The 26,464-nt window shown below is 23.5% G+C and overlaps 6 protein-coding genes across 10 annotated transcripts; 4 read left to right on the top strand and 2 right to left on the bottom strand.

Moving 5' to 3' along the window:
• Positions 1–26: 26 nt before the first annotated feature.
• Positions 27–1,281, top strand: LOC122856870 (pollen-specific leucine-rich repeat extensin-like protein 2). The gene is made up of 5 exons (XM_044158750.1): positions 27–168; positions 318–382; positions 447–816; positions 894–1,103; positions 1,173–1,281. Exons 1-5 carry the CDS (start codon positions 151–153, stop codon positions 1,278–1,280), a joined length of 771 nt encoding a protein of 256 aa, XP_044014685.1. The 5' UTR covers positions 27–150; the 3' UTR covers position 1,281.
• Positions 1,282–6,613: 5,332 nt separating this feature from the next.
• LOC122856828 lies at positions 6,614–8,929 on the top strand. Its single transcript, XM_044158691.1, has 4 exons — positions 6,614–6,754; positions 6,882–6,988; positions 7,071–7,972; positions 8,165–8,929. Exons 1-4 carry the CDS (start codon positions 6,731–6,733, stop codon positions 8,491–8,493), a joined length of 1,362 nt encoding a protein of 453 aa, XP_044014626.1. The 5' UTR covers positions 6,614–6,730; the 3' UTR covers positions 8,494–8,929.
• Positions 8,930–10,772: 1,843 nt separating this feature from the next.
• LOC122856814 (methyl farnesoate epoxidase-like) lies at positions 10,773–13,488 on the top strand. Its single transcript, XM_044158671.1, has 7 exons — positions 10,773–10,947; positions 11,213–11,759; positions 11,834–12,051; positions 12,186–12,397; positions 12,536–12,622; positions 12,741–12,882; positions 12,955–13,488. The coding sequence occupies exons 1-7, from the start codon at positions 10,863–10,865 to the stop codon at positions 13,134–13,136; spliced, it is 1,473 nt and encodes a 490-aa protein (XP_044014606.1). The 5' UTR covers positions 10,773–10,862; the 3' UTR covers positions 13,137–13,488.
• LOC122856809 (probable cytochrome P450 305a1) lies at positions 13,178–15,650 on the bottom strand. The gene is made up of 6 exons (XM_044158663.1): positions 15,360–15,650; positions 14,445–14,943; positions 14,107–14,378; positions 13,841–14,021; positions 13,519–13,775; positions 13,178–13,447 (listed from the first exon to the last, which is right to left on the bottom strand). The coding sequence occupies exons 1-6, from the start codon at positions 15,442–15,444 to the stop codon at positions 13,266–13,268; spliced, it is 1,476 nt and encodes a 491-aa protein (XP_044014598.1). The 5' UTR covers positions 15,445–15,650; the 3' UTR covers positions 13,178–13,265.
• Positions 15,651–18,074: 2,424 nt separating this feature from the next.
• Positions 18,075–23,965, top strand: LOC122856754 (serine/threonine-protein kinase PRP4 homolog). 5 transcript variants are annotated; one of them, XR_006374158.1, is made up of 6 exons: positions 18,091–18,200; positions 18,475–21,128; positions 21,209–21,447; positions 21,535–21,735; positions 22,808–22,890; positions 23,362–23,965. XR_006374158.1 is itself a non-coding variant. In XM_044158563.1 (5 exons), exons 1-4 carry the CDS (start codon positions 18,196–18,198, stop codon positions 21,733–21,735), a joined length of 3,099 nt encoding a protein of 1,032 aa, XP_044014498.1. In that variant the 5' UTR covers positions 18,091–18,195; the 3' UTR covers positions 22,808–23,002. The 5 variants fall into 5 exon arrangements, 2 of the variants coding, with proteins under 2 accessions (XP_044014496.1, XP_044014498.1); XR_006374156.1 differs by having other exon boundaries at positions 21,535–21,795; positions 23,362–23,961; XR_006374157.1 differs by lacking the exon at positions 23,362–23,965 and having other exon boundaries at positions 21,535–21,795; positions 22,808–23,002.
• Positions 23,956–26,000, bottom strand: LOC122856865 (inositol monophosphatase 1-like). Its single transcript, XM_044158742.1, has 5 exons — positions 25,587–26,000; positions 25,141–25,274; positions 24,811–25,070; positions 24,646–24,751; positions 23,956–24,556 (listed from the first exon to the last, which is right to left on the bottom strand). The coding sequence occupies exons 1-5, from the start codon at positions 25,641–25,643 to the stop codon at positions 24,298–24,300; spliced, it is 816 nt and encodes a 271-aa protein (XP_044014677.1). The 5' UTR covers positions 25,644–26,000; the 3' UTR covers positions 23,956–24,297.
• Positions 26,001–26,464: the final 464 nt, after the last annotated feature.

The raw sequence follows: 26,464 nt of genomic DNA, 5'->3' as shown, positions 1-26,464 counted from the left end.
AGTATAAAAACGACACAACTTGGAATTTTTTTACCAGAAGGGAGTTGTTTGTAAACGTGAACGTTTACTTATATTTGCACTTTTTTTTTTTTTTTTCTTCAATCAATTGAATATTGTTTTTAAATTTGGAAATAGAATTTAAATTTTAGAATGCGGCGTTTAATATTGGTCAGTGATATATTTATTTGTGTTTATTATAAAGTGTCTATTATTGAAAAAAAATAATTTACATGTGAATTTAATGTGATATATTTAAATTAAAAGAAAAAATAAATTAATTTATAATTTTGTGAAATATATTTGTGGTGTGTTTTCAGGTGGTATTGGAGTGTGTCCTGTTTTTGACATTGTCAGTTTCGAGTGAACCAGTTACAAAACGAGAGTAAGTTTTTTTCTTTAATATTTAAGTTATAAAATTGAAAGAAAATTATTTAAATATTTTTTAGAGCTCCATTGGATACTTACGGGGCTCCTCCACCACAACAAAATTTTGGTGGACCTTCTTCATCTTATGGGGCACCTGCACCAACTTACGGAGCACCAGCACCAACTTATAGTGCACCAGCACCTTCTTATGGACCACCAGCACCTTCTTATGGACCACCAGCACCTTCCTATGGTCCACCAGCACCTTCCTATGGTCCACCAGCTCAATCATATGGACCACCAGAACCTAGTGGTTATGATTATTCACCACCACAACCACAACAACCATCTGGTACATGGGAAAAAAAATTAAAATGGAAAATTGAATATAAACAAATATGGCAAGAAAAAAAAAATTTAGAATGGAAAAAAGAATGGAAAAAAGTTCAGGTAATAATTAAATATAGGTGAAAAAAAAAAAATTATTAAATAAATTTTAAATGTAATTATTTTTTAAAAAAAATTAGGTACCAGCATGGAAAGAAATACAAGTTCCAGCATGGAAAGAAACACAAGTTGAACAATGGAAAAAAGTACAAAAACCAAAAGTAATATGGACCGAAGAAAATGTTAAAGTTTGGGTACCATCAAAAAAACAAGTTTGGATACCACAAAAAGTTAAAATTTGGAAAGATGAATGGAAAAGTCATACAGTACCAGTTTGGAAAAAAACTAAGGTTAAAAATTAATTTATAAATAATTTGTTTAATTAATTTTTTTAATTTTTTAATTATTTTTTGTGGCAGGTGCCAGCATGGAAGAAAGTAACAAAGCCAGTATGGGAGAAAGTTTGGGTACCAAATGAACATCACGAGGAAGAACATCATCACGATGAACATCCTGGCTATCCATAAACAATAAATAATACAATTGTTAATTTAATTTTTATACTAAATTTTTTTCAACTTTAAATATTGTCAATATTTTTACCAAAAAAAAAAAACAAATTTCTAAATGAAATTACATTTTTTTTTTTTTACAAGTAATTTTTTGTTTATACAAACGAAAAAAAAAAAAAACAAAATAATAATTACCATGACTATGTAAATATTTTTCGTGACTAAAGTTACTTATTATTACTTTTTTATAAAAAAAAAAAAGAAAAAAACGTATATGATAATAAATATTTTTATTGTGATATAAAAACTTGTGTTCAGTATGTTGTTTTTTTGTTATAATTTTGTAAGAAAAAATTAATAGTTTGTGGTTAAACAATTTGTGGTATATTGAAAATTAATTTATATGTATATTTAAAACAATTTTAGAAATTATTTCTCTGGGAATTTTATTAAGTGGGGAATTTGATTTGCCGAGGTCGCGAAACTAACCCACGTTACTTTTTAAATGCGAATACTTTCACCGATGGGACTTTCCCACTCGGAAGTTAAATTTATTTACAAACACGTGGTCATCTACATCATCTGCCTAAAGGCAAATATTTATTTGCTTATCTTTTTAGCTTAATTTGCACAACTAAGTACCTTGTGTTTGTCAAATATTTTTAAAATTTTCGTAACTCGAATTTATAATTTTCTTTCTCTTTTACAAATAATAAAATTACTGTTTATAAAAAACAAAAAAGGCATTTCTATATTTTAATTTTATAAATAATCTTAATGAACATTTTAAAAAAATATTTTTAATATTTTTAGTTTAATTGATTCTTTTTTTGTAAATGACTTGCACAAAATGTAAAATAGACAAAAAAAAATCTAATTTAAAAGTCCATTGATAATTAATTTTTCAAAGTAACAAAATCATTAAGATTTAAGATGTATACAAAGAAATAAAGAGAAACTTCATCTCAAACTTCATTATATTTTTTATTATGTATACAAATAAAAATTTTATAAATTCAATAAGATGATATTAAAATAAAAACACAACAGCTCTGTTATGAAATCTTTATAATTTTTCACGTGGGCAATTATTTCCGGTTTATATAAAGGGTGGAACAAAATGTCAAAATATAAAGGTTTAATTTAAAAAAAAAATTATATTTAGCCTCAGGACTTCCTCAAGAACAAGGGGAAAGAGTGAAAGTTGTATTCAAGGCTGTGCGAATAACAACCTCGATCTTCCTCACTCAAATATCTTATCTTACGATATATCATTAAATTTTTTCATCTTTTTATTGCAAACATATATTCGTTACTTGAAAAAAAAAAAATACTTGACAATAAATTAACGTTATTTTCTTAATTTAAAAGAATTATGATATCAATTTTTCAATAAATAATTTTTTAAATTTGAAAAGCAATAATTTTCTTAATATTTTTTGATGTTTTTTTTTTTTTATAATAATTTATTTTTATATCAATAATTATTTTTTAAAATTTCTTTTTAATTCAAATACCTTATATTATATTTTTATTATTTTTACTAAAAATAAAATCAATGATGTTTTTTTTTAAATTTCTTTTTAATTCACAATTTTATGTCTATTATATTTTTTAATTCAATAAATTTATCATGTTTTTTTTTATTATCATTAGGTATATAATAAAAATATATATGTTTTTAATTTTTAAATATAAAAGAAAATATAAAAAAAAAAAAAAAAATGGGGAAAGTGGATCGAAAGCGAGAGTACTTGAAGTTATGCAGTCATGATTGAATGAAGAGTTCTAAGGCGTGTTCAGAATATCGAGCATCTAACGTAATAGAATAAATGAAAGAGAAGGAGAAATATAACAGTAGAGTAAATGAAATATAATGTATGCCGATTAAAGCACGGTAATTTAATATTATTTCAATTTATTTGATGATTCTTACACAATTCTTCCATGTAATCCATTCCCACTGAACTAAATAAAATATTTAAAAAAAAAAAATAAACTAACAATGATTAAATATATATATTTAAAATGATATAAATAAAAATTATATATTTTTGTTTATCGAAAAAAAAAATCTACAAGAAATTTCATGAATAATTCATGATTTAAAAAATAAAATAAATTATTAAGAATTTTTTATTTATTTTACATCAATGACAAGGCTTCATCGAAGCCATAAATATATTTCTATCTTTTCAATAAAAATTTTGCTATAAAAAATTATGTTTGAAAAAAAAAAAAAAAAAAATTCTTCTTTTAATTTCTAATATGTATATATTTTTATTATGTATTAATATTATTTTAATATTCAAGGATATATTTAAGCTAAAATTATTTAAAAATCTTATTTAAATATTCATTTCTTTTTTCATATTTCAATTATAAATACATAATATTTATAAGTTATTAATCATCATAAAGAAATTATTTATAAACATAAATACATGTCAATTTTTATTGTTAATAATATTTATGTATAAACTACTTGTGTAAATTGTTATTAAAAATTTTTTACTATGATTTTCTATGAAGCCCTTGACACTCAACTCTCCACTCCTATTTTATTTTTATTTCTTTTACTATTTCAACATGTTCAATGCCAAGATAAGTATCAAAAACAAATTTCAGATTACGCGAAATAACCACATGGGAGTAACTTGCTATACATGAAATTAATAATAATAATGATAATGATAATAATAAAAGTGTAAAGTGTCGCACAAACAGGTTGCAAACTACTTGTACTTGTGAGACGAAGATCTAACAAACTTTCACAGTTTTATGTATATGGACAATGTTATTTTATTTTATTTTTGTTTTTTATTTCTCCATATATTTTTATTATTCTAGTTTTTTTTTTTTTCCCATTTATTTAGAATTATTTATGTATTTTTTTTTATTCCATTGTTTAAATGCTTAAACACATTCACCAATGTCACTCAAAAAAAAAGTACTCAGCAACTGAGACAGATAGAAAAAAAAAAACTCAATATTTTAAAATGTAAAAAATTATTTGTAAAATATAACTCATTAATCAAAACAGTTTATATAATTTTCAACTATTTAAATTTTTATTTACGAAAATAATGATGAACTTTTCGATTATAAAAAATTTTTTTTCGTAATTTCTTTATAATTTTTCTACGGCTATTTGTTCAAAAGATCTTTCGAAAAATAGCAATGCACGATAGTAAAAAAAATAAAAGATAGATAAAACGTATAAAAAAAATTATTTAACTAATAAAACAGTGTTATAAATTTTTACAACCTTTGATTTTGCTAAATAAAAATGTTTATATTTAAAAAATTGATTTATTTTGCAAGAAATCAATATGTGTGTATTTATGTATTTCGCTTTCTTTTCCTCCATGATTGGATCAAAACAGTATAAGAATTGTTGCGTATTTAATTCCAGTAAAAATAGTATGTGCGACAATCGAATATCAATATTGGCATCGATTTCGCCAAACTTAAACAACGAGCGATACTTTGAATAACCATGATCACGATTTGAAATAATAGCAACAAAATAAATAAATATAATCATTAAAAAAACTACAACAACATGATTTTTAAAATAAATAAATAAAATGACAATTTATCTGTGGGTTCAAATTTTATCCTGGTGACTTTCTCAGCATTCCTTCGGGTAATAAACTCACGATAGACTATTTCCCCAAGGCCAACAAATCATTTATTGATTGACGATCATACACATGATCTAAATGAAATTAATTATAATTTTAAATAATAAATAAATTATTAATGTATAAATTATATTCTTGACTTTGCACCTGAACTTTCTACCTAATGATTTATCATTTTTTTTTTTTTTTTTTTTACATAATATAATTATACTTTTATATTTATTTCTGTTTCACCCAATTTTTTGAAAGATAAAAATGCTCCACTTAACAAAAATTTTTTTTAATAAAAAAACAAGTCAAGGGAAGAAAGTGAAACTTTTTTTTTTTGATTTTTCTGGTTATGTAATTTTAAGCAGACACTGTAATTATGATAATTTTTTGTTTTTTTTTTTTTATTTCTACGAGTCATCTTTTAAATTATTTACATTATTAATTTAATGGCTTGTTTGTAATGGATATCATCTACCGAGAATATAATACGTAAAATAATAATTTTATTATTTTCTTAAAATAAAAAAAAAAACAACCGATACAATTTAGCAAGTTGCGAAAGCATGTTGCCAGTGAGTTTGTTGTTCAGATTATCTCAGATGGGAATTCACTTTCATTCTGCCATAAAACACTGACAAATGCAAGTGTAGAGAGTTATATTTACAATTTAAGCGAATTTATCATCATTAAATTTTATGTCAAAAAATAAATATAATATATAATAATATATATAAATGAAAATTAATAATTTATGTATAGTTTATCTTGAAATTTGTTGTTTTTAACTTCCTCATCCTTTCATTTTTAATTTGTTCAAAAATTTAACTTAAAAAATTATATATTCACAAAAAACAAAAATTAATTAAATTCGAATGTTTACTTGATAAAAATTTAATTTAATTAAAATTATTTAAATAATAAATGTAATGTATATTTTTTTCTAGAAAAAAAATAATTTTAATTTATTTATTTTACATAAAACAATTAAAATTATGATAAATTAATTAAAATAAATTAAATAAATTGCAACTTTTTTTTGTTAAAATAAATTTTACAAATATTATTTTTGATCTTTTTATTGTATTTTTTTCATTAAGACTATTGAACCTGATAAATGTAGATCACGAGGATTAACCTTGCCTCGTAACCTTGCTTCGCATATACAGTCATCGTTCCAGAAGAGTGAATTTTTTTTTTTTTTTCAATTATTCATTCTCTAAATTTGATTCAGTCATAAAATCATCCCCACTTTATATCCCATTAAAACTACAATGATTATACCATTAACAAAAAAAAAAAAACCAATGAAAGGGAGTTAATAATAAAAATAAAATAAAATAAATAAATATATAAACACACGTGATGACTTTCACCAAACAAGTAGTTATCGATCGAAGGACGAAATAAATATTCTTCCTTTTTCCTTAAAGCTTCCTTTCTTCTTGTTATTGCTAATATTGCTTATATATATTTCAAGCTAACGTGGGTATAAAAAACTGTTGCATCGAAACCTTTCTTCTTGAAAATATTAACCGATAAAAAAACCACCTCCATCATGAAATTAAATAGCAACATATTGCCCTCACTCTTGTTATTTGAATTCATGGTATTTGTTGTAGTTATACTATATAAGTTTTGGAGAGAGAACTTTAACTGGATATAATAATTTATTGTGGGGGGATATGTCTGTCTTATGTTGGGGGCACTTATACGTACCTATATAACATCAACGTTCCGGTTATTTGATCAAGTTAACCGAGTTTTCCGAGTGAGAAGGGAACGTTTATTTTGCAACCCGGTCCCCTTACGGGCGGTATATGCAAAAATATGAGAATCCGCCTAAGATGTGCGGTGAGTTGTTTAAATATTTATATTCAATTTTTTTAACAACATAAAATTTACATAAGTGATATATATTATTTATCAATCAATTAATAATTGTTTCATTTTTTTTGTTTGTTTTTTCGTTTGGATATAGGTTGTACTTGTTGCACTGCTTCAAGTTGTACTTGTTACAAGCAAGGCATTAGAAAAAAATAGTCAATTGGCATTATTGCAACCACAAGTGCAAGGCCAAGATCAACAGTGAGTTATTTGTTTAAAAATAAAAATAACAAAATAATATTTAATTGATAATTTATTTAATTAATTTTTTTTTTTTGTATAGAACTCGTGGTATACAAAAAAGATATGCACCTGAAGAAGAACATCATGATGATCATCACGATGAGGGTTATTGGAAAAAAAAATTAATATGGAAACCAGGCTGGAAAAAAATTTGGAAATCAGCACAAAAACAAATTTGGAAACCAGCATGGAAAAAAGTATGGAAACCAATATGGGAACCAACAAAAAAAGCTGTATGGCGTGATATACAAGTACCAGCATGGAAAAAAATATGGAAACCAGTGTGGAAAGAAATATCAGTGCCAGTATGGAAAGAAATAAAAGTACCAGCATGGAAAAAAATATGGAAACCAGTATGGAAACCAATTAAAGTACCAGCATGGAAAGATATACAAATACCAGATTGGAAAAAAATACAAAAACCAATATGGATTGATATTAAAGTACCAGCATGGAAAGATATACAAGTACCAGCTTGGAAAAAAATATGGATACCAGAATGGATTAAAGTTGGTATACCAGGTGAAAAAAATCTTGGTACTGATGAACATGGTTGGCAATATACATCACATGATTTATGGAAAAAAAAGTTAGTATGGAAACCATCATGGAAAAAATATTGGAAACCAAGTAAAAAACAAATATGGTTACCAGATAAAAAATTAGAATGGAAAGAAGAATGGAAACAAATATGGAAACCAGGTAAAAAACAAATTTGGATTGATGATAAAAAATTAGAATGGAAAGAAGAATGGAAACAAATATGGAAAATTGAAAAAAAACAAGAATGGATACCAGATAAAAAATTAGAATGGAAAGAAGCATGGAAACAAATATGGAAAACTCAACAAAAACAAGAATGGATACCAGATAAAAAATTAGTATGGAAAGAAGATTGGAAAGAAACACAAGTACCAGCATGGAAAGAAATTTGGGTTCCAGGTTAGTTTTTTAATTAAATAAATTTTATTTTAATAATAAAATGTATTTTAAAGTGTCAATTAAGTTGCCATTTATAATTTTATATTCACATAAAATATTTATTTATAAATCAGTATTTTTTTATTACAAAATTTGATGGATTAATAAATTTTTTAATTATAAAAATATAATTAATATTTATCATTTGATTAGGCTGGAAAAAAATATGGAAACCAGTTTGGATATCAGAATGGTTCCCAGCAGAGGATCATCATCATCATCATCATCCTGAACCGGAACACGGATGGCAAGATCGTAAAGATGAGACAACTGATGATCAGAGACAACGACTTGCACGACAAAGTCAGCAACCACAGCAACAACAACAACAGCAAGAATTTAATTTACCACAGTCATTTATACAGGGTCAACCACAACAACAACAACAACAAGGTGTCAGTTCAATATCATCAATAACTGATGACCTAGTTCCACCATCATCTGATCAACAGTCAGCATGGAAATTTCCAACAAATAGTTAGACTGACTAATTATTTTTAATTTCTTTTTTCATTTAAATGAGCTTGTACAAAGACAAAAAAAAAAAAAAACCACTATTTTATTTTTTTTATTTTATCTCAATCAAGCGATGGAGAAATTACTACGTGTAATATAAAATGCTGTATATATACTCATTGAAATTTAAGTAGATAAAAAAAAAAAGAATAAAATTAACAAAAAATTACCAAACCTATTTCCCAAATTTTCCTCAAAACAACAATGTTTTTCGCAAAAAAAAAACAGCTTTTTTTTTGTACTGAATTATTTTTTTAATAATTTTACAACAATCAACAATATTGTTTTATTATTAATATTATTATTATTATTATTTACGTATTTGTTTAATTTTTTTGTTTATACGTTATTTGTTATGATAATTGTTGATTAATGCTTGTTGAAAATAAATATTTTTTGTTAAAAAATTTAAATATATTTTTCTATTTTATTATTACTTGTTTTTTTTTCTAATATAGATAATTTTTTTTTTTGTTTATATATTTGTAACACCTTATGAAAGAAAATGAAAAAAAAATAAAAAATAAAAAAAATATATAAAATGTTGGACAGAAATCGTTCATGAACTCAACGGGAGAGAAAGTGCACTTGGCTTCTGTTCACATAAATAAATCAGTCAGTACATATGCAACATACGCGTTTAAATTTAACTATGAGAGAAAGAATAATATATATATTTAAGTTGTTTTGGAGTGAAAGTAAAAACATGTTTATATTTATTTATACCGACCACCTATGTATAAATATTATATATATATATTTATGTTTATAAACTGTCAATTTAATTTTTAAAGATACAGAATCAACTTGTACATTTAACATATTTAATATTTGCAAAATAATATATTAAATTGTTGACAGCATTAATTGAGATATATACTTGAAATTTAAGATAAATTTTTAAACATTTTTAACAGTGAAAAAGAAATTAATCAAATATTAATATTTTATTTAAATATATTTTTTTTGTTATGTTTTATTTTTTTTTTAAATAATTACGAGACTTGTTTATTTAATGTTAATTATTATTATGATGAAAGAAGACACTGTTATTTTGTTAATGAGAATAGATTATATAGTGAGAGTGAAATTAAAAAACTGTGTCTTTATGCTCATATAATATTAACTGTATATTTAAAAATTAAAATTTTTATTTCCTGCTGGTGACAGATAGTTAACTTGAGGAAGTAAATTTTGCTTTTTGATAATATTTTAAATAATATAATTTATCTATATTCATAGCTTTTTAAATTATATTTAAAAGCAAAATTTATTATTCATTTTATTGATATATTGTTTATCAATTAATTTAATCAATATTTTCACAAAAATTACTCGAAAAAATTATGTAAAAGTAATTAAAAAAATTATTATAATTTTATAAACATAATTACTATTTTATATAAATATTTTACATTAATAAATTTAATTATAGTATTGATATGTTACAGGTAAAAAGAAAAATGAATCTTCTCAGGTGAAAGTGGTACTCTTATCTACATAAAAATAATTAATTGTCTATATTCATACACGCACTTGTTAATTTTATTAACAAGATGAAAAAAAAATGATATAAAAACAAATAAAATAGTAAATTTAAAAACACTATAGAGTGCATATTTAAATAGTAAGAGTGAAAATTAAAAACCACATTCATCATATAATACCGACGTTGAAATATTAATTAAAAAATAAAATTTATAATACGGAAATGAACTTGAATAAAAACAGACAGTGTCACTTTCCAGTTGGTTCACTTGTTATTATTATCATTTCGATTAAAAAAAAAAGAAAAACAAGTAGCATGTGTCTCAATGAAGTAAAAATACCGGTATTGATATTGAATCATTAAATGACATTCAGAGTTTAATAAAAATATAATCATCAAATGAAAAAAAAAATAATATTTTATATTTATTTCTTAAAATAAACCATAGTAATTTAAAATATAATACAATTGTAATACAATTTTGTACATTTAAATTGAAAATAAAAAATTAAACAAAATATCTTGAGATTATTTTCGTCGTTGGGTCGACTTAGGTCAGGCCTCGGACCATATCATGAAGATCATCAGAATCAAGTCTTTGTATAAATTGTTTGCAACTTTTGAAGATTATTTTTTTTTTCTTTTGCTTCTTCCTGTTTACTTGGTTTTTTATCTTGAAATAGATTTGTGTAAAAAATAAAATGATAAAGTAGATGGCAGAAAAAGTGTATATAAAAGATGCCACTGAAAAAAAAAATATCATAATCAAATTCAGTTGTTAGTTGTAACTTGTACATTGAAGAAAGAATTATAAAATAATATTTCTAAATATAATAATCAACTGATATGATACTCTTGTGTTTTCTTATTTTTATTGTAATGTGGATAATATGTTCACAAGATTGCATTAAACCAAGAAAATTTCCACCAGGTAATTTAATCCATTGACTTTCACCTATGTTGAATCAATTTGACTGACATTGTAAAGCTTCTTCTTGTAAATATATATTTTCTTTTTTCTTCTTCCTCAATACACACATTTTTTTTTTTTTTCCTTTTTTTTTGCATGACAATTTACTTGAAAGTTTTATAACCACACTCACATACTTTAATTAAAAAAATTGTCAATTTCGATTCACCTTTTCTAAATACTTTACATTCAATTTAAATGTATATTTTTTTTTTTTTATTTTTAGGACCAAAATGGTATCCATTAATTGGTGCATTTCCATTATTTAAAAAAATATATAAAAAAAAAAAATATACACATCTTGTATTTGAAGAATTATCAAAAATATATGGACCAATATTGGGAATGAAATTGGGACGTCAAAAATTAGTTGTTATATCTGGCAATGAATTAGTTAAAAAAGTATTAAATACTGATGAATTTAATGGTCGTCCAGATGGTTTTTTTTTTCGTGCAAGATCGTTTGGTAAAAAACTTGGTATATTATTTGGTGATGGTACCAATTGGTCAAGATTACGTTATTTAACTGTTAAAAATTTACGTTCATTTGGCTATGGACAAAATGAAATGTATAAAAATTTAAATATTGAAGGAAAAGAACTTGTTAATTATCTCAATGATTATACTAAAAAGCATAATAAAACATTTACGATTGATGAATTTTTTGGGCTACCAGTATTTAATACTATTTGGACAATAATGACTCGAACAAGATTTTCATATGATGATAAAAAACTTGATGATATTATGACAGTTATTCATGAAGCATTCAGGTTGTTTAAATATAAATAAATTAAAAATCAAATTAATCAAAATAATTGTAATATGAAATTTTATATTTCAACAGATCAAATGATGCACTTGGAGGTATTTTGTCACATTTACCATTTTTAAGATTTATCATACCTGAATTGTCAGGGTATAATAATCTCATGTCAACTCTTGATAAATTATGGAGATTTATTGATGATGAAATTGAGCATCAATTATGTTTATTAAAAATAAATAAAAAACCAGATAATTTAATTCAAGCATTTATCAATGAATCAGGAGAATCATGTGATAGTAAGTAAAAAAATTTTAATATTACTAGCCAAGTTTAAACAACACTTGAATAAATAAAAACTTGTTCTTTTTATAATAGAAAAGATAAAAAAGATTATTAATTATAAATAATATATTTATTATTTATTTTTTAGGACAAGAATTAATTATTTTATGCTTGGATTTATTTATGGCTGGTACAAAAACAACAGCTGATACAATAACAATAATTATTGCTGTTTTATTGCATTATCCAAAATGGCAAAAAATTATACAAGATGATTTAGATGATATTATTGGACGTGAAAATTTACCAACAATTGAGCATGCTAATCTTTTACCAAGAGTCGATGCTTTTATATCAGAGGTAAATTTATGTTTTTATTTATTTTTAACACATGTATTATTAGCACGAATAAAATGATCATCTTGCTAGATAATTTTATCTTGATGTTTATTTTACGTCTATGAGAATATTATTTTTATAAAATATTTTTATGAATAGGCAATTAGATTTGTGGATATGGCTCCACTTGGTCTACCCAGAAAAACAATGGAAGACGTTTCACTTGAAGGATACAACATTCCAAAGGTAATAATAAAAAAAAATGAAAAAAAAAATTTAAGAAAGCACACTTTTCATTGAGCATTATATTCACAAGAATTTAAATCTACTTTTTTTATTATTATCATTATTATTAAATTTTTAGGACACAATGGTTATTGTTAATTTTAAAAGTGCACATTTTGATGAATCTTGTTGGGACAAACCAAATGAATTTATGCCAGAAAGATTTTTAGATGAGAATGGAAATTTTCGTAGACGAACTGATTTTTTACCATTTAGTTCAGGTATTTTTATATTTTGATAAATGTAATTTGCATATTGTAAATTTAATATTTATTATAATTTTTTTTACAAAGGAAAGAGAAGATGTTTGGGTGAGACATTAGCAAGATCATCAATTTTTATATTTTTTACATGTATACTTCATAGTTTTAAAATTGATGTTCCAAATAATCAAGAATTACCAAGACTTGATGGTACTGATGGCTTTGTCGTTTCACCAAGGCCATATACAATTAATTTAATACCAAGAAATTAATATTAAATTAACAATACAATTGTAAAAAAAAATACTATAAATTTATAATTAAAAATTGTTTATTAAAAAATAATATAATAAATATATTCCATAGTCATTATTAACAGTGGAATTTTTATCACATGTTTACTAAGAACGAGAGACTAAAAGAACATCATAGGGTTTTGGTGAAATTGTTAAACCAGGAATTGGTTCAAGATCTGGTAAATTTTTATCAGAAACAGGTAGTAATTTATATTTTTTCATGATTCCAGTGAAGATAATAAATACTGATGATTTTGCAAGAATTTCACCAGGACAACGTCGATGTCCTAAATAAATAAAAAAATTAAAAAATGTTTAATTTAAATTAGTACAATTAAATATAAATAATATTATTTACCTCCTCCGAATAATATCAATTTTTTATCAGGAACATAAACATCATTTTTTATATATCTTTCTGGCTCAAATTTTTCAGGATTTGAAAAATTATCTGAGCTTGAATGAACACTATAAATATTAATAAGAACAAAAGAATCTTTTGGAATATTATAACCATCAATTATTGTATTATTTAATACTCTACGTGGTCCAATTATTGGTGTTACTAAACGTAATCTTTGTGATTCAGTTATAACTGCTTCAGTAAATGGTAATCTGTTAAAATAAATACCAAAAAGATTATTAATCAATATTAAATTTAAATAAATCTATCAACTTACAATTGACGATGTGATAATTGTGGAAGTTGATTATCACCAACAATTAAATCTAATTCATTTTGTAATTTTTCTTGGACATCTTGATGTGCAGTCATATATAGAAATAAAAAATCCAATGTGATTGTTGTCGTTTGAAGACCAGCAATAAATAAATCAATAAGAATCATTAACAATTGTTCCTCTAAATAAAAATAAACATTTTATTTAATTTTATTTATTCAATTAATTGATAAATTAAAATACTAGATCATGATAAAAATAAATACCTGTAAAACCAGCTTCAGGTCCTTGTCCTGTATACATTTCTTTTAAAAACATATCAATTAAATCCATTTCTTTACCTTCAACATAATTTTTTTTATGTTCATCAATTGATTCTAATAAAAATTCACGTAATTCATTATTTAATTTAACTAATATTTCATAGCCAGATTTTTTTGGTGCAAAATAACGAATCCATGGAAATATTGATAATATACCACCAGCCATATCAAATGCACTTGCACGTCGTACCATTAAATCCATAAAATAATTTAATCTATTTAAATAAAAAATACAATATTTAAAAAATTATTTAACTAATAAATAGCCGTTAATAAATTACCTGTTTGTGTCATTTATTCCTTTTCCAGTTGCAACACTCCAAAGAACATTAATAACAGCTGGTGCTATTAATGATTTCATTTGTATAATATCACCATTTTTAGATGATAATTTATCAAGAATAATTAATAATTCATTATTTATTTTATCAGTCATTTCAACACGACCAAAACCCAAATTTTTAAGACAACGAATTAACCATCCTCTCATTTCTTTCCATTCTTTACCATCATTCATTGTTATACCTTTTCTCAAACCCATGTTACGTATTTTAATAAATTCATTCCAAGGTCTACCATCAAAATTATCATCTTTAAGAATTTTACGTACACCATCATATCCAGAGACAACATAAAAATTTGATTTACCTAATTTTAAACTAAATATATTACTTTTATATTTATCAGCTAAATATAAAAATGCTTTATGTTGTCCACCAAATTTTTTACTTAAGCTTCTTAGTAATTTTAAATTTCCCAATATTGGCCATGGTATAGGACCTAAAAAATAATAAAAAATAATAAATTTTAAATCAAGCTAAATGGATAATAAAAAATTGCACAAATAGTTGCAACACACATTAACAATAACGTCATCAATTTAAAACATACGATAAAATAAATTTGAAAATATATGACCTTGATAATTGATCAAATGATACACGAATACTTTTAATATCTAATAAATTATTTCTATCATATTAAATTACATAATGAATGAGGTAATAATTTAAACTCAGTGAAAGTTTAAATAATAATGATAATAATAATAAAGAAAAAAATATTTAAAGTGATGTTTTGAAGTACAATTGTATGTATTGTTTTAAAGACAGTGTAATTTTGTACACTTGGCAAGTATTCAAGTATTAATGTCTATAATTATATTGCTAATTAAATTAATTAAATAATTTACTTACCTGGTGGTTTATTCAATGATTTATCAGACACAATGACAATATAAAATAGCCATATAATAATTACACACAATAAATAAATAATCATTATTAAAATATATAATCAAGTATTTAATTTTTTGTTTAATTAATATTGTTTGTGTAATTGTCACTCGATATTGTTGTAATAATTTAAATTAAGATAAAACGACACGAGGAAAGAACATCAAGTTTTAGTTGAGATAATATTTTTTCCACGTTTATAATGGGACTTGAGGTTAACGTGGTGACAAGTTCACTGGACTAACCACGAGTGTGACTATTCAATCAACTAGTCTGTCTTTACTCGTTAAAATACCCTCAACTTGTTTGTTTTTTTTTTATGTCGCTTCTTACAATTTCAGTTGATTATTTATTTTTTTTTTTCATTTAAATTTCTTGCATTAGTTATCCTTATTTTATCTTAAAACACTTGATGAATGAGTTTTTGTTTTTATTTATTTAGTTGTTAAATTTATTATTATAAAATTTAGTAAATATTCTACATCGTCAGTGTTTTATAAACAAAAAAAAAAATAAACACAATGATGTAAATTTTCCATTTAATTAAATGTTTTTTTAATTTAAAAAAAATATAAATAATTTGTTTAAAAATTGATCAGTTATTTAATATTAAATTCATGTTGTGAATTATCTTGTTATTTAATGGAACCACATTAATATTTAATGTAAAAATTATATTAAATTATGAAACTCATTCTTATTAATAATATAAATTTTATAATAATTTATAATAATGCAGGAAGAAAATAATTAATTGCATTGAAAGTTGAAAATATTAAACAAAAAAAAAAATGAGCAATAATAATAATAAATAATGTTTGATTTGAATAACCAGAGAAAGTAATAAATTTTTTTCTTTTATCCATCCATCATTATTATAAATAATAACTTGAAATAAATTTTTAGCAAGTCACCATAATGATAATTAATATTTTTATGTATTGTCAATGATTCGTTTGACACAGCTAGCACGAAAATTTTGCATTTGTACTGATTATAATGAGCAAAAATAATTGATCTTTATTTTTGTTATAAAATAAATGAATTGTTGTTGACTTACATATTGTTGTTCAAGATGTTGATAATGCTCTTCAAGAAAAAGACGTTGAAATCCATTGATAAAATCTCCAAAACAATCTGTAATTTTTACATCATTAATTGGTGTTATTCAACTTGATCAACAATAATTTTAACATGTTATGCATCTTTATACAAAATCACTTGACAATTTTATTTAATTCTTTTAGTATCTTGTCAGCCATTTTGTTTTGTTGTTATTTATTAATTATTAATTTAATTGCGTACTTAATTTATACTTACTGTAGATTATTTGATAACCGGTACATGTTGGATTCATGATCAATCATTGAATCAACAGGCAAAAAATCCAAAACACCAACACCGAGATTGCACCTGCTTCTTTTTAGATTTTATTGTAGCTGATTGAGTTGATGTTGTTGGACAATCCATCCGTTGTTAAATTCATTTTTTTCTAGAAAAATTGATAATTAATTAATTATAATAATTATTTAATTCATACTAAATTTAACTCAATCATCTTGACTTGATACAATTAATTTTTGTTTCAATAATAACAATAACACCAACATAAAAATGTAAAAATAAAATAATTAAAAAAAAAATTAATTTTTTTATAAAAAAAAAAAATAATAATTGATAATTAATAAATGAATAATTGTATTTTTAACAATAAAATAAATTAAAATATTACAAGTACATTACCTTTTTATTTTTCAGCACATACTATTTTTTGTTTTTTCTCTATTCTTTTTTTTTTTTTTTTTATTATTTTGACCAATAGTGCACTGATTTGCGTACTTGTAAAAAAAGGGGGAAGTAAGAATAATAAAATTTAAGGATAGAAGTTGGTCAACTTCAGTTACCGCGCGTCTCTTGCCCCGCAACAATCATCTCTAAATAGCATGTAAATAATTTACTCAAATCAGTTAATTTTCGTTTTTTTTTTACAATATTATATATCAAATTAAAGGTAATTAGTAGTAGATTGTAATGGTGTAATAATTAAACCCGAAAAATAATCGTAAATATGTTTTTTTTTGATCGAAAAAATCGGAGTAATCGGAGTAAACCGGAGCAATCGGTGCTCTTGTTTTTTAGTTTTTTTTTTTTCAATTTTCCAAGAATTCTGTGTGTTTGTCTGTGATTGGCTAATTCGTGGAATGGCGAATAAAAATATAGCGTCTATTGTGTTTTTTTTTTAAAATATTTTTTCTGTTTGCAAGTGAAGTTTATTATTGTGTCTAAGTGAATATCATTGTGCCCAAAGAAATAAGTGTCTTTTTTAAAATTATCATCATCATCAGGGGCTTGATCATCAGCTAAAAACATAGTCATCAATAAATCAGCCAAGAATACAGAAGGACGCAGTTCGAACGGCGGCTCAACAATGGTATCGTTAAAAAAATATATTTTTATTAATTTAAAATCAACAAAATAATCATCAATTAATAAACAATGTAATTCTCTTAATTTATTTTGAAAAATTATTAATTAATTATTTTTTATATTTTTTTTTTACGGTAATTGCGGCGTCTGTTTTAACTGCGCCATTTGTTTTTTAAAGCTGTCGATAACTGCGTCATTTATTTTACCGGTAATTAAATTATTATTGTTATTATTTATATTATTTTTTTTTTTGCTGCGTCGACGTAACAAGATGGCGGTCCAAGTTTAGTGCAGTTTACGTTTGTTGTTTTTCTCCAATTTGATAAATTACAATTTTATAAACAATAAATAAATATCTTAATTAATAAAAATGGGGTAAGTAATATTTTTATTTAATTAATATTAATGGATTTTTATTTTTCCTATAAATTATATTATTATTCTTTTTTTTTAAATAAACATCAATTTCAATGTTTGCAACAAAACGTCACAAAACGTTTTTCAATATCTACTTCTGAGTTGTTCATAAAACAAATAATGAAACTTATTCAAAATAATATTAAAGCTTTTATTTATAATTTATTATAACTATTAATAATAATAATGATAATTTGTCAAAAAAAAAAGAAAAATAAAAACATATTTTCAGATCATCGGATGTGGACTTTGAAGATGCAAAAGATCAAATAAACAGTATTGATACAGATTCAGATACAATGGATCAACGTAAGAAGAAAAAACGTAAGCACAAACATCATAAACATAAAAAGGATAAATTAGCAGTACGTGATGATGTTAAAATTGATCGTAAAAAACATAAAAAACATAAACGTCCAAAAAAAGAACGTTCAATTGAAAATGGTGAAGTTATTGATGATACTAATGAAGATACAAATAAATTAATTGAAAAAACACAAATGAAATTAATCCAACAACAACAACAAAATGGTAATAAAATAATAAATTCAATAATGGAAATACCATCAACTGAGAGTGATGATGATAAACTAGTTGATTTAGATTCTGATGAAGTTGATTGTACAATAATTGATGATGACATTGATCTTGAAGATTTAATGAAACAAAAAGAACGTTTACAAGCATGTCTTGTTGAATATACATCTGATTTATCAGACAAAGATGATCATAATAAAACAACAAAAACAAAAACATCAATAGCAACATCAACAACAAAAATAACAACAGCAATACCAGATGTAATACTTGTTGAAGATGACAGTAATGATGAGCTAACATTACATAAAAAACGTCGATTAAATTCTTCTTCAACAATTGATAATAATAATAAAAAATTAACATCAAGTAAAAATGAAAGACGTGTTGTTATTGACATGACACGTGATATTAAACGTGTTAAAGATGATGGTAAAGATAAACGTCGTGATTATGATAAAAAACGTGATGATAATAAATTAAAATCTTCAAAAGATGATTTTAAAAAAAATGATAAATTAGCTAATAAAAAAATGACTATTGATAGTAATAATAAAATAAGGGATGATGGTAATAATAAAAGAAAAATTGATGATGATTTATCAAGAAAAAAAGAACAACAACATCAATTAAATAAAAAAGATGATATAAGAAAACGTGATTATGATGATGAACGTAATAAACGTGATGATAGAAGACGTTCAAGATCACGTGATGATTGTAAAATACGTAATAGACGTGATAATATTGATAGTAATAATCGTGAACGTGATAGACGTAGTCGTGATGATAGAGATAGAAGAAATGACCAACATATACGTGATCATCGTGATAATCGTAATAATGATAATAAAATTAATCGTGATAGATCAAGAAGTCAAAGACGTTCACGTAGTCCAAATCGTTATAGAAATGAACGTGATAGAAATGATTTTAGATACAGAAGATCATCAAGATCACCATCAAGAAATCATCGTAATAATTATGATCGTCATAATAATATACGTGATAAAAATAATAAAAAAGAACGTAATGATAAATATAAAGATTCATTATCAGAAGGTTTAAAAATTGATAAATCAGATAGTTCAAGTGAAGAAGAAATTAAAGATATTGATATTGAAGAAGAAGAAGATGAAGAAATTATTATTGAACGTAGAAGAAAACAAAGAGAAGAATTATTAAAAAGACTTGGTCGTCCTGGTAATGATACTACTAATTTAAAAATTAATAATAATAGCAATAATAATAATAATAAATCATCACAAGTATCTAAATCAAATATATCACCAAAAAAAAATGATAATAATAATCATGATAAAGATGATGGTGAAGAAGAAGATGATGTTGTTGTTGTTAATAATAATAATAGTAGTAGTAATAATAATAAAAATAATAATAACAATAAAAGTAATAGTAACAGTAACAATAATAGTAATAATAAAAATGATAATGATGATGATGTTATTGTTGAAAGTCATACACCACCATTACCAATAAAAGATAAATCACCAATTGTTAAAAAACGTAAATCAAGATTTGATCAAGGACCAGTTGTTGATTGTCAAAATAATAATGATGATGTTGATGATAATAATAGCAGCAAATTATTAAATGATAATGATGATAAAAAAAAAGATGATAATTGTGTTAAAAAAACAAATGAATGGGATATGTTTGCTGAAGCTGATAATATTGGTGATTTTAATAGTCCAACTGTTGAAGGTAAACAACGTGGTGGTCCTGATAATCCAAGTTTAACTGATAATTGGGATGATGCTGAGGGTTATTATCGTGTACGTGTTGGTGAAACACTTGATTCAAGATATATTGTTTATGGTTTTACTGGACAAGGTGTATTTAGTAATGTTGTTAGAGCAAGAGATTCAGCAAGAGGTAATCTTGATGTTGCTGTTAAAATCATTAGAAATAATGAAGTTATGCATAGAACTGGATTAAAAGAATTAGAAGTATTGAGAAAATTAAATGATGCTGATCCAGAAGATCGTTTTCATTGTCTACGTTTATTTAGACATTTTTTTCATAAAAATCATTTATGTATGGTTTTTGAACCACTTGCTATGAATTTAAGAGAAGTATTAAAAAAATATGGTAAAGATGTTGGTTTACATGTTAAAGCTGTACGTTCATATACACAACAATTATTTCTTGCATTAAAATTATTAAAACGTGCAAATATATTACATGGTGATATTAAACCAGATAATATTCTAGTCAGTGATAGTAAACTTGTACTGAAACTTTGTGATTTTGGATCAGCATCACATGCACATGAAAATGAAGTTACACCTTATCTTGTATCAAGATTTTATCGTGCACCTGAAATCAGTGAGTATTATTTTTTATATTTATTCAAATTAAAAATATATATTTAATATAATAATGTTTCTTTCTTTTTTTTTCTTTAGTTCTTGGTATACATTATGACTTTGGCATTGATATGTGGTCAGTTGGCTGTACAATATTCGAATTATATACTGGAAAAATTATGTTTTCCGGTAAAACAAATAATCAAATGTTGAAATATTTTATGGATCTTAAAGGAAAAATGCCTAATAAACTCATAAGAAAAGGATCATTTAAAGAACAACATTTTGATAGTAATTGTAATTTTCTTTATCACGAAGTTGATAAAGTTACTGAACGGGTTAGTTGAAAATTTTTATTAACACATTTATTTATTGAATATAATTAAAATGATTTTTGTAATTAATTTTTTTGTAATTTTTCATAGGAAAAAGTTGTTGTCATGTCAACATTGTCACCATCACGAGATCTTGGTGTTGAATTGGGTGTCAATACATTGCCACAAGAACAAAATCGTAAAGTTGGACAACTCAAAGATTTACTTGAACGTACATTAATGTTGGATGCTGCTAAGAGAATAACTGTCAATCATGCACTGGCACATCCATTTATACAAGAAAAAATCTAGGTAACCCCGATTTACTGGGGACCTTATGTGCACGGAATTTATTTCACTGAAATAAATCAAGTAATCTTTAATTATTTTTTTTTTTCTTTTTTTGAATTAAATAATAGATATTTAATGTTTTTATTTTTATTTTTTTTTTTATTTTACGAGACTTAAATTGGGATAACATATAACTAACATAATTAAAAATAATAATCAAGAATCATTATTGAGCATCAATCGAGCTCTTCGGTCATTTTAAATTATTTTTTTTTCGTTTTTTTTTAAATCGTTTTTTCGTTTTTTCTTTCTTTTTTTTTTTATCAACATATCAATCATTATTTTAAATTAAAATGATCAAATCGTTGTTTATATTTTCACATGATAATCAATTATTATCGTCATTGAATTGTTTAATAATTTTTCTTACATAAAAAACAAACAAATAAATAAATAACAAACAAAAATAAAAAACGACAGTGTGGTTGTGATGAATTTTCAAGTAGCCATTTTCAAATGGAGCTAGACAAAAATAATAAAAGCTGAAATAAAAATTATAAAACACTTAAAATATCACGCGTACAAAACAATCTCTCAAAAAAAAAAAATAAAAAATAGTTGATACACAAACACACAGCATAACAAATCGAAAATTGCAAATAGTTAAAAAAAAGTAACAAAAAAGAAAATTTTTCAGATAAAAAAATATATATATATGAATTTAATTTTGTTGTACTTGAAAAGTAAATAGAACACACATGAAGATAATAAAACTAAAAATAAAAAAAAAATAAAAAAAAATTGTATAGTAAATAGGTTTGTAGTGAAAATAAAACGATAAATACTTGAAAATGAAAAAAAAAAAAATTGACAAAATGAAAAAAAAAAAAAATACATAAATTCAGTTATTTATGTAAATGAAAGATTTAATTATTTTTTTTTTTTTCAAAAATATCTTTCATTATTATTTAAGATGAAGAATGTTTAAAAAGAAAAAAAAATTATTTAATTAATTTACTTTTTTTTTTTTTTTCTTCGTCACAATGAGTGACTGAAATATGAGTAAGATTTTACGAAGCTGCTTATGTTTCAGATGAGACATCGAAAATGAGAGACATTGGTTAAAGTGCTTTGGTGGACGTGTAGCTTGAGCCATTTAGCTGTTCCCGCTGCAAGGTATTCATGGGAAAAGAACTGCCTTATAGGATAGTCATGTTCAATTCGTTTCATGATAAAAAAAAATAATCATAAAAATCATAACATATTTTAAATAACAATATAAGCTGGGTAGGGAAAATATATTGGGAGATATTTATTTGGGTATATTGTATCACATATATATTGACGAATTATTTTTATGATACAGCTGTTTATTTTTCCAATAAACTCAACATATTAAACATTTTTTAAAAGAAAAATTAAGTTAAATTAATAACAAAAAAAAAAATGCTTTTAAAAGATGTTTATTAAGTTGAGTTTATTTAATTTATATTTTATAAAATTAATAAATAAATTAGATTAAATAGCTTTAGATGAAAAAAAAAAATATTAATAATAAATTGAGATAAAATCAACAAGATAAAAACAAGGTGATGATAATAGTGATTTATTTCTAATTTACTGTTTGGTAATGTTTTTAACTTGTAGCCCTCCCTGTGAGGAGGGGAGGCAAGGAGATGACCATTTTATGGATTATCAACATACTGATCATCAATCATCAAACATCAACTGGTACTATTTAACAACGACATCAACATTTATCATCAACAACAGCTACAACCAGAACAACACAACTTTGGTTTGTTCATTGTGTATTTTTTAATATTTAAAAACACAATTTTCATTGCGAGTAAGTATTTTTTATTCATCAAACAGGTATGGTATTAATTTATTTTTATATTATTATTAAAGAGCTAATAATTAATATTTAATAGCATAATTATTTTAATTTTTTATTGAAAGTAATTTGAGAGCCATGTATATTTTTTTATAAATTAATTTTTTCAATTAAAGCTTTATAATATTTTTGGCACTCAAAATACTTGCAAATTTTTATAATTGAATGTGATTTAATTGTTGTTTTTTTAAAGATTTCAGATCGAGATTGTTGATTAAAAAATATAAAAATAATTTTCAAATACCAGGAAGACAAAATGATGGATGTATGAAAAATAATAATAAAAAAAAATTTTTTAAATTAATAAATATTATTGGATTATTGTTTTAATAAATTTAAATGAAATTTTTGTTTTTTGTATTTTATTATTTAACTTGGTTTTTATTTTAATAAGTACAATGGAAAAAAATAAGTCTCTTTTATTGACAAATTAAAAACCCTTTATGCATTATTTTATTAATTTTTTTTCAAGACATTTTAAAATGCATTTAAGCAAGTTTTGAATTATTAAGTTTTTTTTTTTCGTTAATATTTATTTAAAAATTCCCACAATATATATATTTAATTGATTTTATAATTTGTTTTTTTTTTTTTTTAAATTGACTTATAAGTACTTATAAATTGGTCGTATTTATTCAAGTATTTATATATATTTTTTTTAAGTCATTTAAAAATTGGCATTTTGTTCAGTCCCTTTCTGGATAATATTGAGATATCAATACTGATATTTCTTTAGCAAGTTCTATACTTGATGCACAAAGTACACGTCTACTTAAAAGATCAAGTTTACCACCAGCTGGATCAAGACAAACACCACCAGCTTCACGTACAATTAAATCACCAGCAGCAATATCCCAAATATGAATACCAAATTCAAAATTTGCATCAGCTCCACCCAATGCAACCATACACATATTTAATGCTGCTGATCCAAGTGCTCGCATTCTAAAAAAAATAAAAAACAATTCAATTTATATTTTACAAATAAATTTAAATATTTAAATAATTTAATTTTTTTTTCTATTTATTTTTACCCATGAACTTTTGATGTAAATATTTGAAAATTTTCAAATACAATTTTCATTTTTTCTGGATCTCTACTTGTTCCCATCTCTTGCATTAATAATGCCTTTTTTAATTCTATAAAAATTTAAATTATTATTATTATTTTTTTTATTGATTTATTTTTATTTATATACCTTTTTCGCCGGAAACTTTGATTGGTTTGCCATTCATAAATGCACCTTGACCTCGTCTTGCTGTAAATAATTGCTCAAGTACTGGATTATAGATAAATGCAATTTCAGTTATCTTTTCAATAAGTAGTGCAACTGATATGCATGTATGTGGTAATGCATGTACAAAATTCATTGTACCATCAATTGGATCAATTACCCATGTTGGTGAATTTGTTAATTGAACTTTTTCACCCGAGCTTGTTGTCTCTTCACCGATAAATCTAATTTAAAAAAATATTATTAAATTTATCTGCATTATTTTAATGATAAATATCAGTTTAAAAAAATTACCGATGATCTGGAAATTTTGCTGTTATTCCATCCATAAATAATTTTTCAACTTGCTGATCAGATTCAGTAACAAGATCAACCTCACAAGATTTAATCATTATATCTTTTGGTCGATTAATTCTGTCTCGAATGATCTATAAAAAATAATTTAAATTATAATCAATTATTAATTAATATTTTGTTTAATTAATAAAAACTATTTAATCATTTTTTTAGATTTATTTTTGGATTTTTAAAATGACCTTCAAAAGGGAATGAGTTAGATTAATCGATAATTGTTTGCGCATGATTTTTACTTGTAAAATAAATAAATAAAAAAATATATATAAAAATAATATGAAACCATTGAAATTGTAGGTTACGTAACAATAATATTTAAATATATATTTTAAATAATTTTTTTTTATATATTATAAATGAAATAAGTATTAATTTTTTTTACTCACATCGCCTGCCTGTTTGACAAGGTCAAAGGCGACGTCGTAGTATTCGTCAAGATTCATATCAATTTTTTTTCGATGTAATTTAATTTTGCAATGATAATTTTTTTCTTGATATGTTACTTGATTTTTTTTTAAATAATATTATATTAATTTTCTTGATGTGTGCTGGCCATCGGTCTTGCTGACGACTGGAGCAGTCAGCTGGTTCGTTTGGTTTTTTAGTACTCGTTTTTTGTACTCAACACTTTTATCTCTTTCTCTCTTTTTATCAATAATACATCTACACTAAACACACGAATACGAATAATGCTCCCTCTCGCGTTTTTAATTCATTCGAAGGTATCTATTTTTTTTTATTTAAAAAATAAAAAATGTCTTTGAAAAACAATAACAATCAAGGTCTCAATTTTATGTAATAATTTCCTGATAATGTTCAAGTTGCTGCTGTTATTATTTCTAGATTGATAAAATACTTGAATTCAAATATCATGATGATAATAAGATTTTTTTTTAATTAACAAATTATTAAAATATATGTTTTTATTAAAAATTAAACATTTCTTGCTTTCCTTTCATTTTAAAAATAGATTAAATAAAAAATTGAAATAATTTTTTAGCTGGATAATGAGGGGGTCATCTATTGATAAAGAAATTAAAAGAAAAAAATTTTTTTTTTACTTTTCAACAGAATTGATTGTTTATTATTGAAATATTTTTCACATTTCATTTACAATTTTATTATTAATATCTCAATAGATTCATTGCTTCGTTTTTAATTTTTTTTTTTTTTTTTGTATATATATTTATAATTTATCACACTTAGACATATTTTTTTTTAAATTTTTTTTAATTTTGTTCCTCTGGGAATGATATGTATGCAA

Source organism: Aphidius gifuensis, linkage group LG5 (assembly GCF_014905175.1).
Source record: "Aphidius gifuensis isolate YNYX2018 linkage group LG5, ASM1490517v1, whole genome shotgun sequence".
In the NCBI taxonomy this organism is placed as follows: domain Eukaryota; kingdom Metazoa; phylum Arthropoda; class Insecta; order Hymenoptera; family Braconidae; genus Aphidius; species Aphidius gifuensis.
This window is presented reverse-complemented; position numbering and strand designations above follow the sequence as displayed.

What these genes read in the sequence shown, in the direction of transcription:
- LOC122856809 (XM_044158663.1), bottom strand. Translation starts at nt 15,444, where the DNA reads ATGATTATTTATTTATTGTGTGTAATTATTATATGGCTATTTTATATT. An exon ending in GGAATAAATGACACAAACAG is followed by an intron (nt 14,379 to 14,444) that starts GTAATTTATTAA and finishes TTATTTAAATAG; the next exon opens with ATTAAATTATTTTATGGATT. An exon ending in ATTGATATTATTCGGAGGAG is followed by an intron (nt 13,448 to 13,518) that starts GTAAATAATATT and finishes TTATTTATTTAG; the next exon opens with GACATCGACGTTGTCCTGGT.
- LOC122856865 (XM_044158742.1), bottom strand. Translation starts at nt 25,643, where the DNA reads ATGAATCTTGACGAATACTACGACGTCGCCTTTGACCTTGTCAAACAG. An exon ending in TTGTCAAACAGGCAGGCGAT is followed by an intron (nt 25,275 to 25,586) that starts GTGAGTAAAAAA and finishes TATTTTTTATAG; the next exon opens with ATCATTCGAGACAGAATTAA. An exon ending in TTTACATCAAAAGTTCATGG is followed by an intron (nt 24,557 to 24,645) that starts GTAAAAATAAAT and finishes TATTTTTTTTAG; the next exon opens with AATGCGAGCACTTGGATCAG.
- LOC122856870 (XM_044158750.1), top strand. An exon ending in GAACCAGTTACAAAACGAGA is followed by an intron (nt 383 to 446) that starts GTAAGTTTTTTT and finishes AATATTTTTTAG; the next exon opens with AGCTCCATTGGATACTTACG. An exon ending in AAGAATGGAAAAAAGTTCAG is followed by an intron (nt 817 to 893) that starts GTAATAATTAAA and finishes AAAAAAAATTAG; the next exon opens with GTACCAGCATGGAAAGAAAT.
- LOC122856828 (XM_044158691.1), top strand. Translation starts at nt 6,731, where the DNA reads ATGAGAATCCGCCTAAGATGTGCG. An exon ending in GAATCCGCCTAAGATGTGCG is followed by an intron (nt 6,755 to 6,881) that starts GTGAGTTGTTTA and finishes GTTTGGATATAG; the next exon opens with GTTGTACTTGTTGCACTGCT. An exon ending in GAAAGAAATTTGGGTTCCAG is followed by an intron (nt 7,973 to 8,164) that starts GTTAGTTTTTTA and finishes TCATTTGATTAG; the next exon opens with GCTGGAAAAAAATATGGAAA.
- LOC122856754 (XM_044158563.1), top strand. An exon ending in TTATCGTGCACCTGAAATCA is followed by an intron (nt 21,129 to 21,208) that starts GTGAGTATTATT and finishes TTTTTTCTTTAG; the next exon opens with TTCTTGGTATACATTATGAC. An exon ending in TTGATAAAGTTACTGAACGG is followed by an intron (nt 21,448 to 21,534) that starts GTTAGTTGAAAA and finishes AATTTTTCATAG; the next exon opens with GAAAAAGTTGTTGTCATGTC.
- LOC122856814 (XM_044158671.1), top strand. Translation starts at nt 10,863, where the DNA reads ATGATACTCTTGTGTTTTCTTATTTTTATTGTAATGTGGATAATATGT. An exon ending in ATCAGGAGAATCATGTGATA is followed by an intron (nt 12,052 to 12,185) that starts GTAAGTAAAAAA and finishes TTTATTTTTTAG; the next exon opens with GACAAGAATTAATTATTTTA. An exon ending in AAGGATACAACATTCCAAAG is followed by an intron (nt 12,623 to 12,740) that starts GTAATAATAAAA and finishes TTAAATTTTTAG; the next exon opens with GACACAATGGTTATTGTTAA.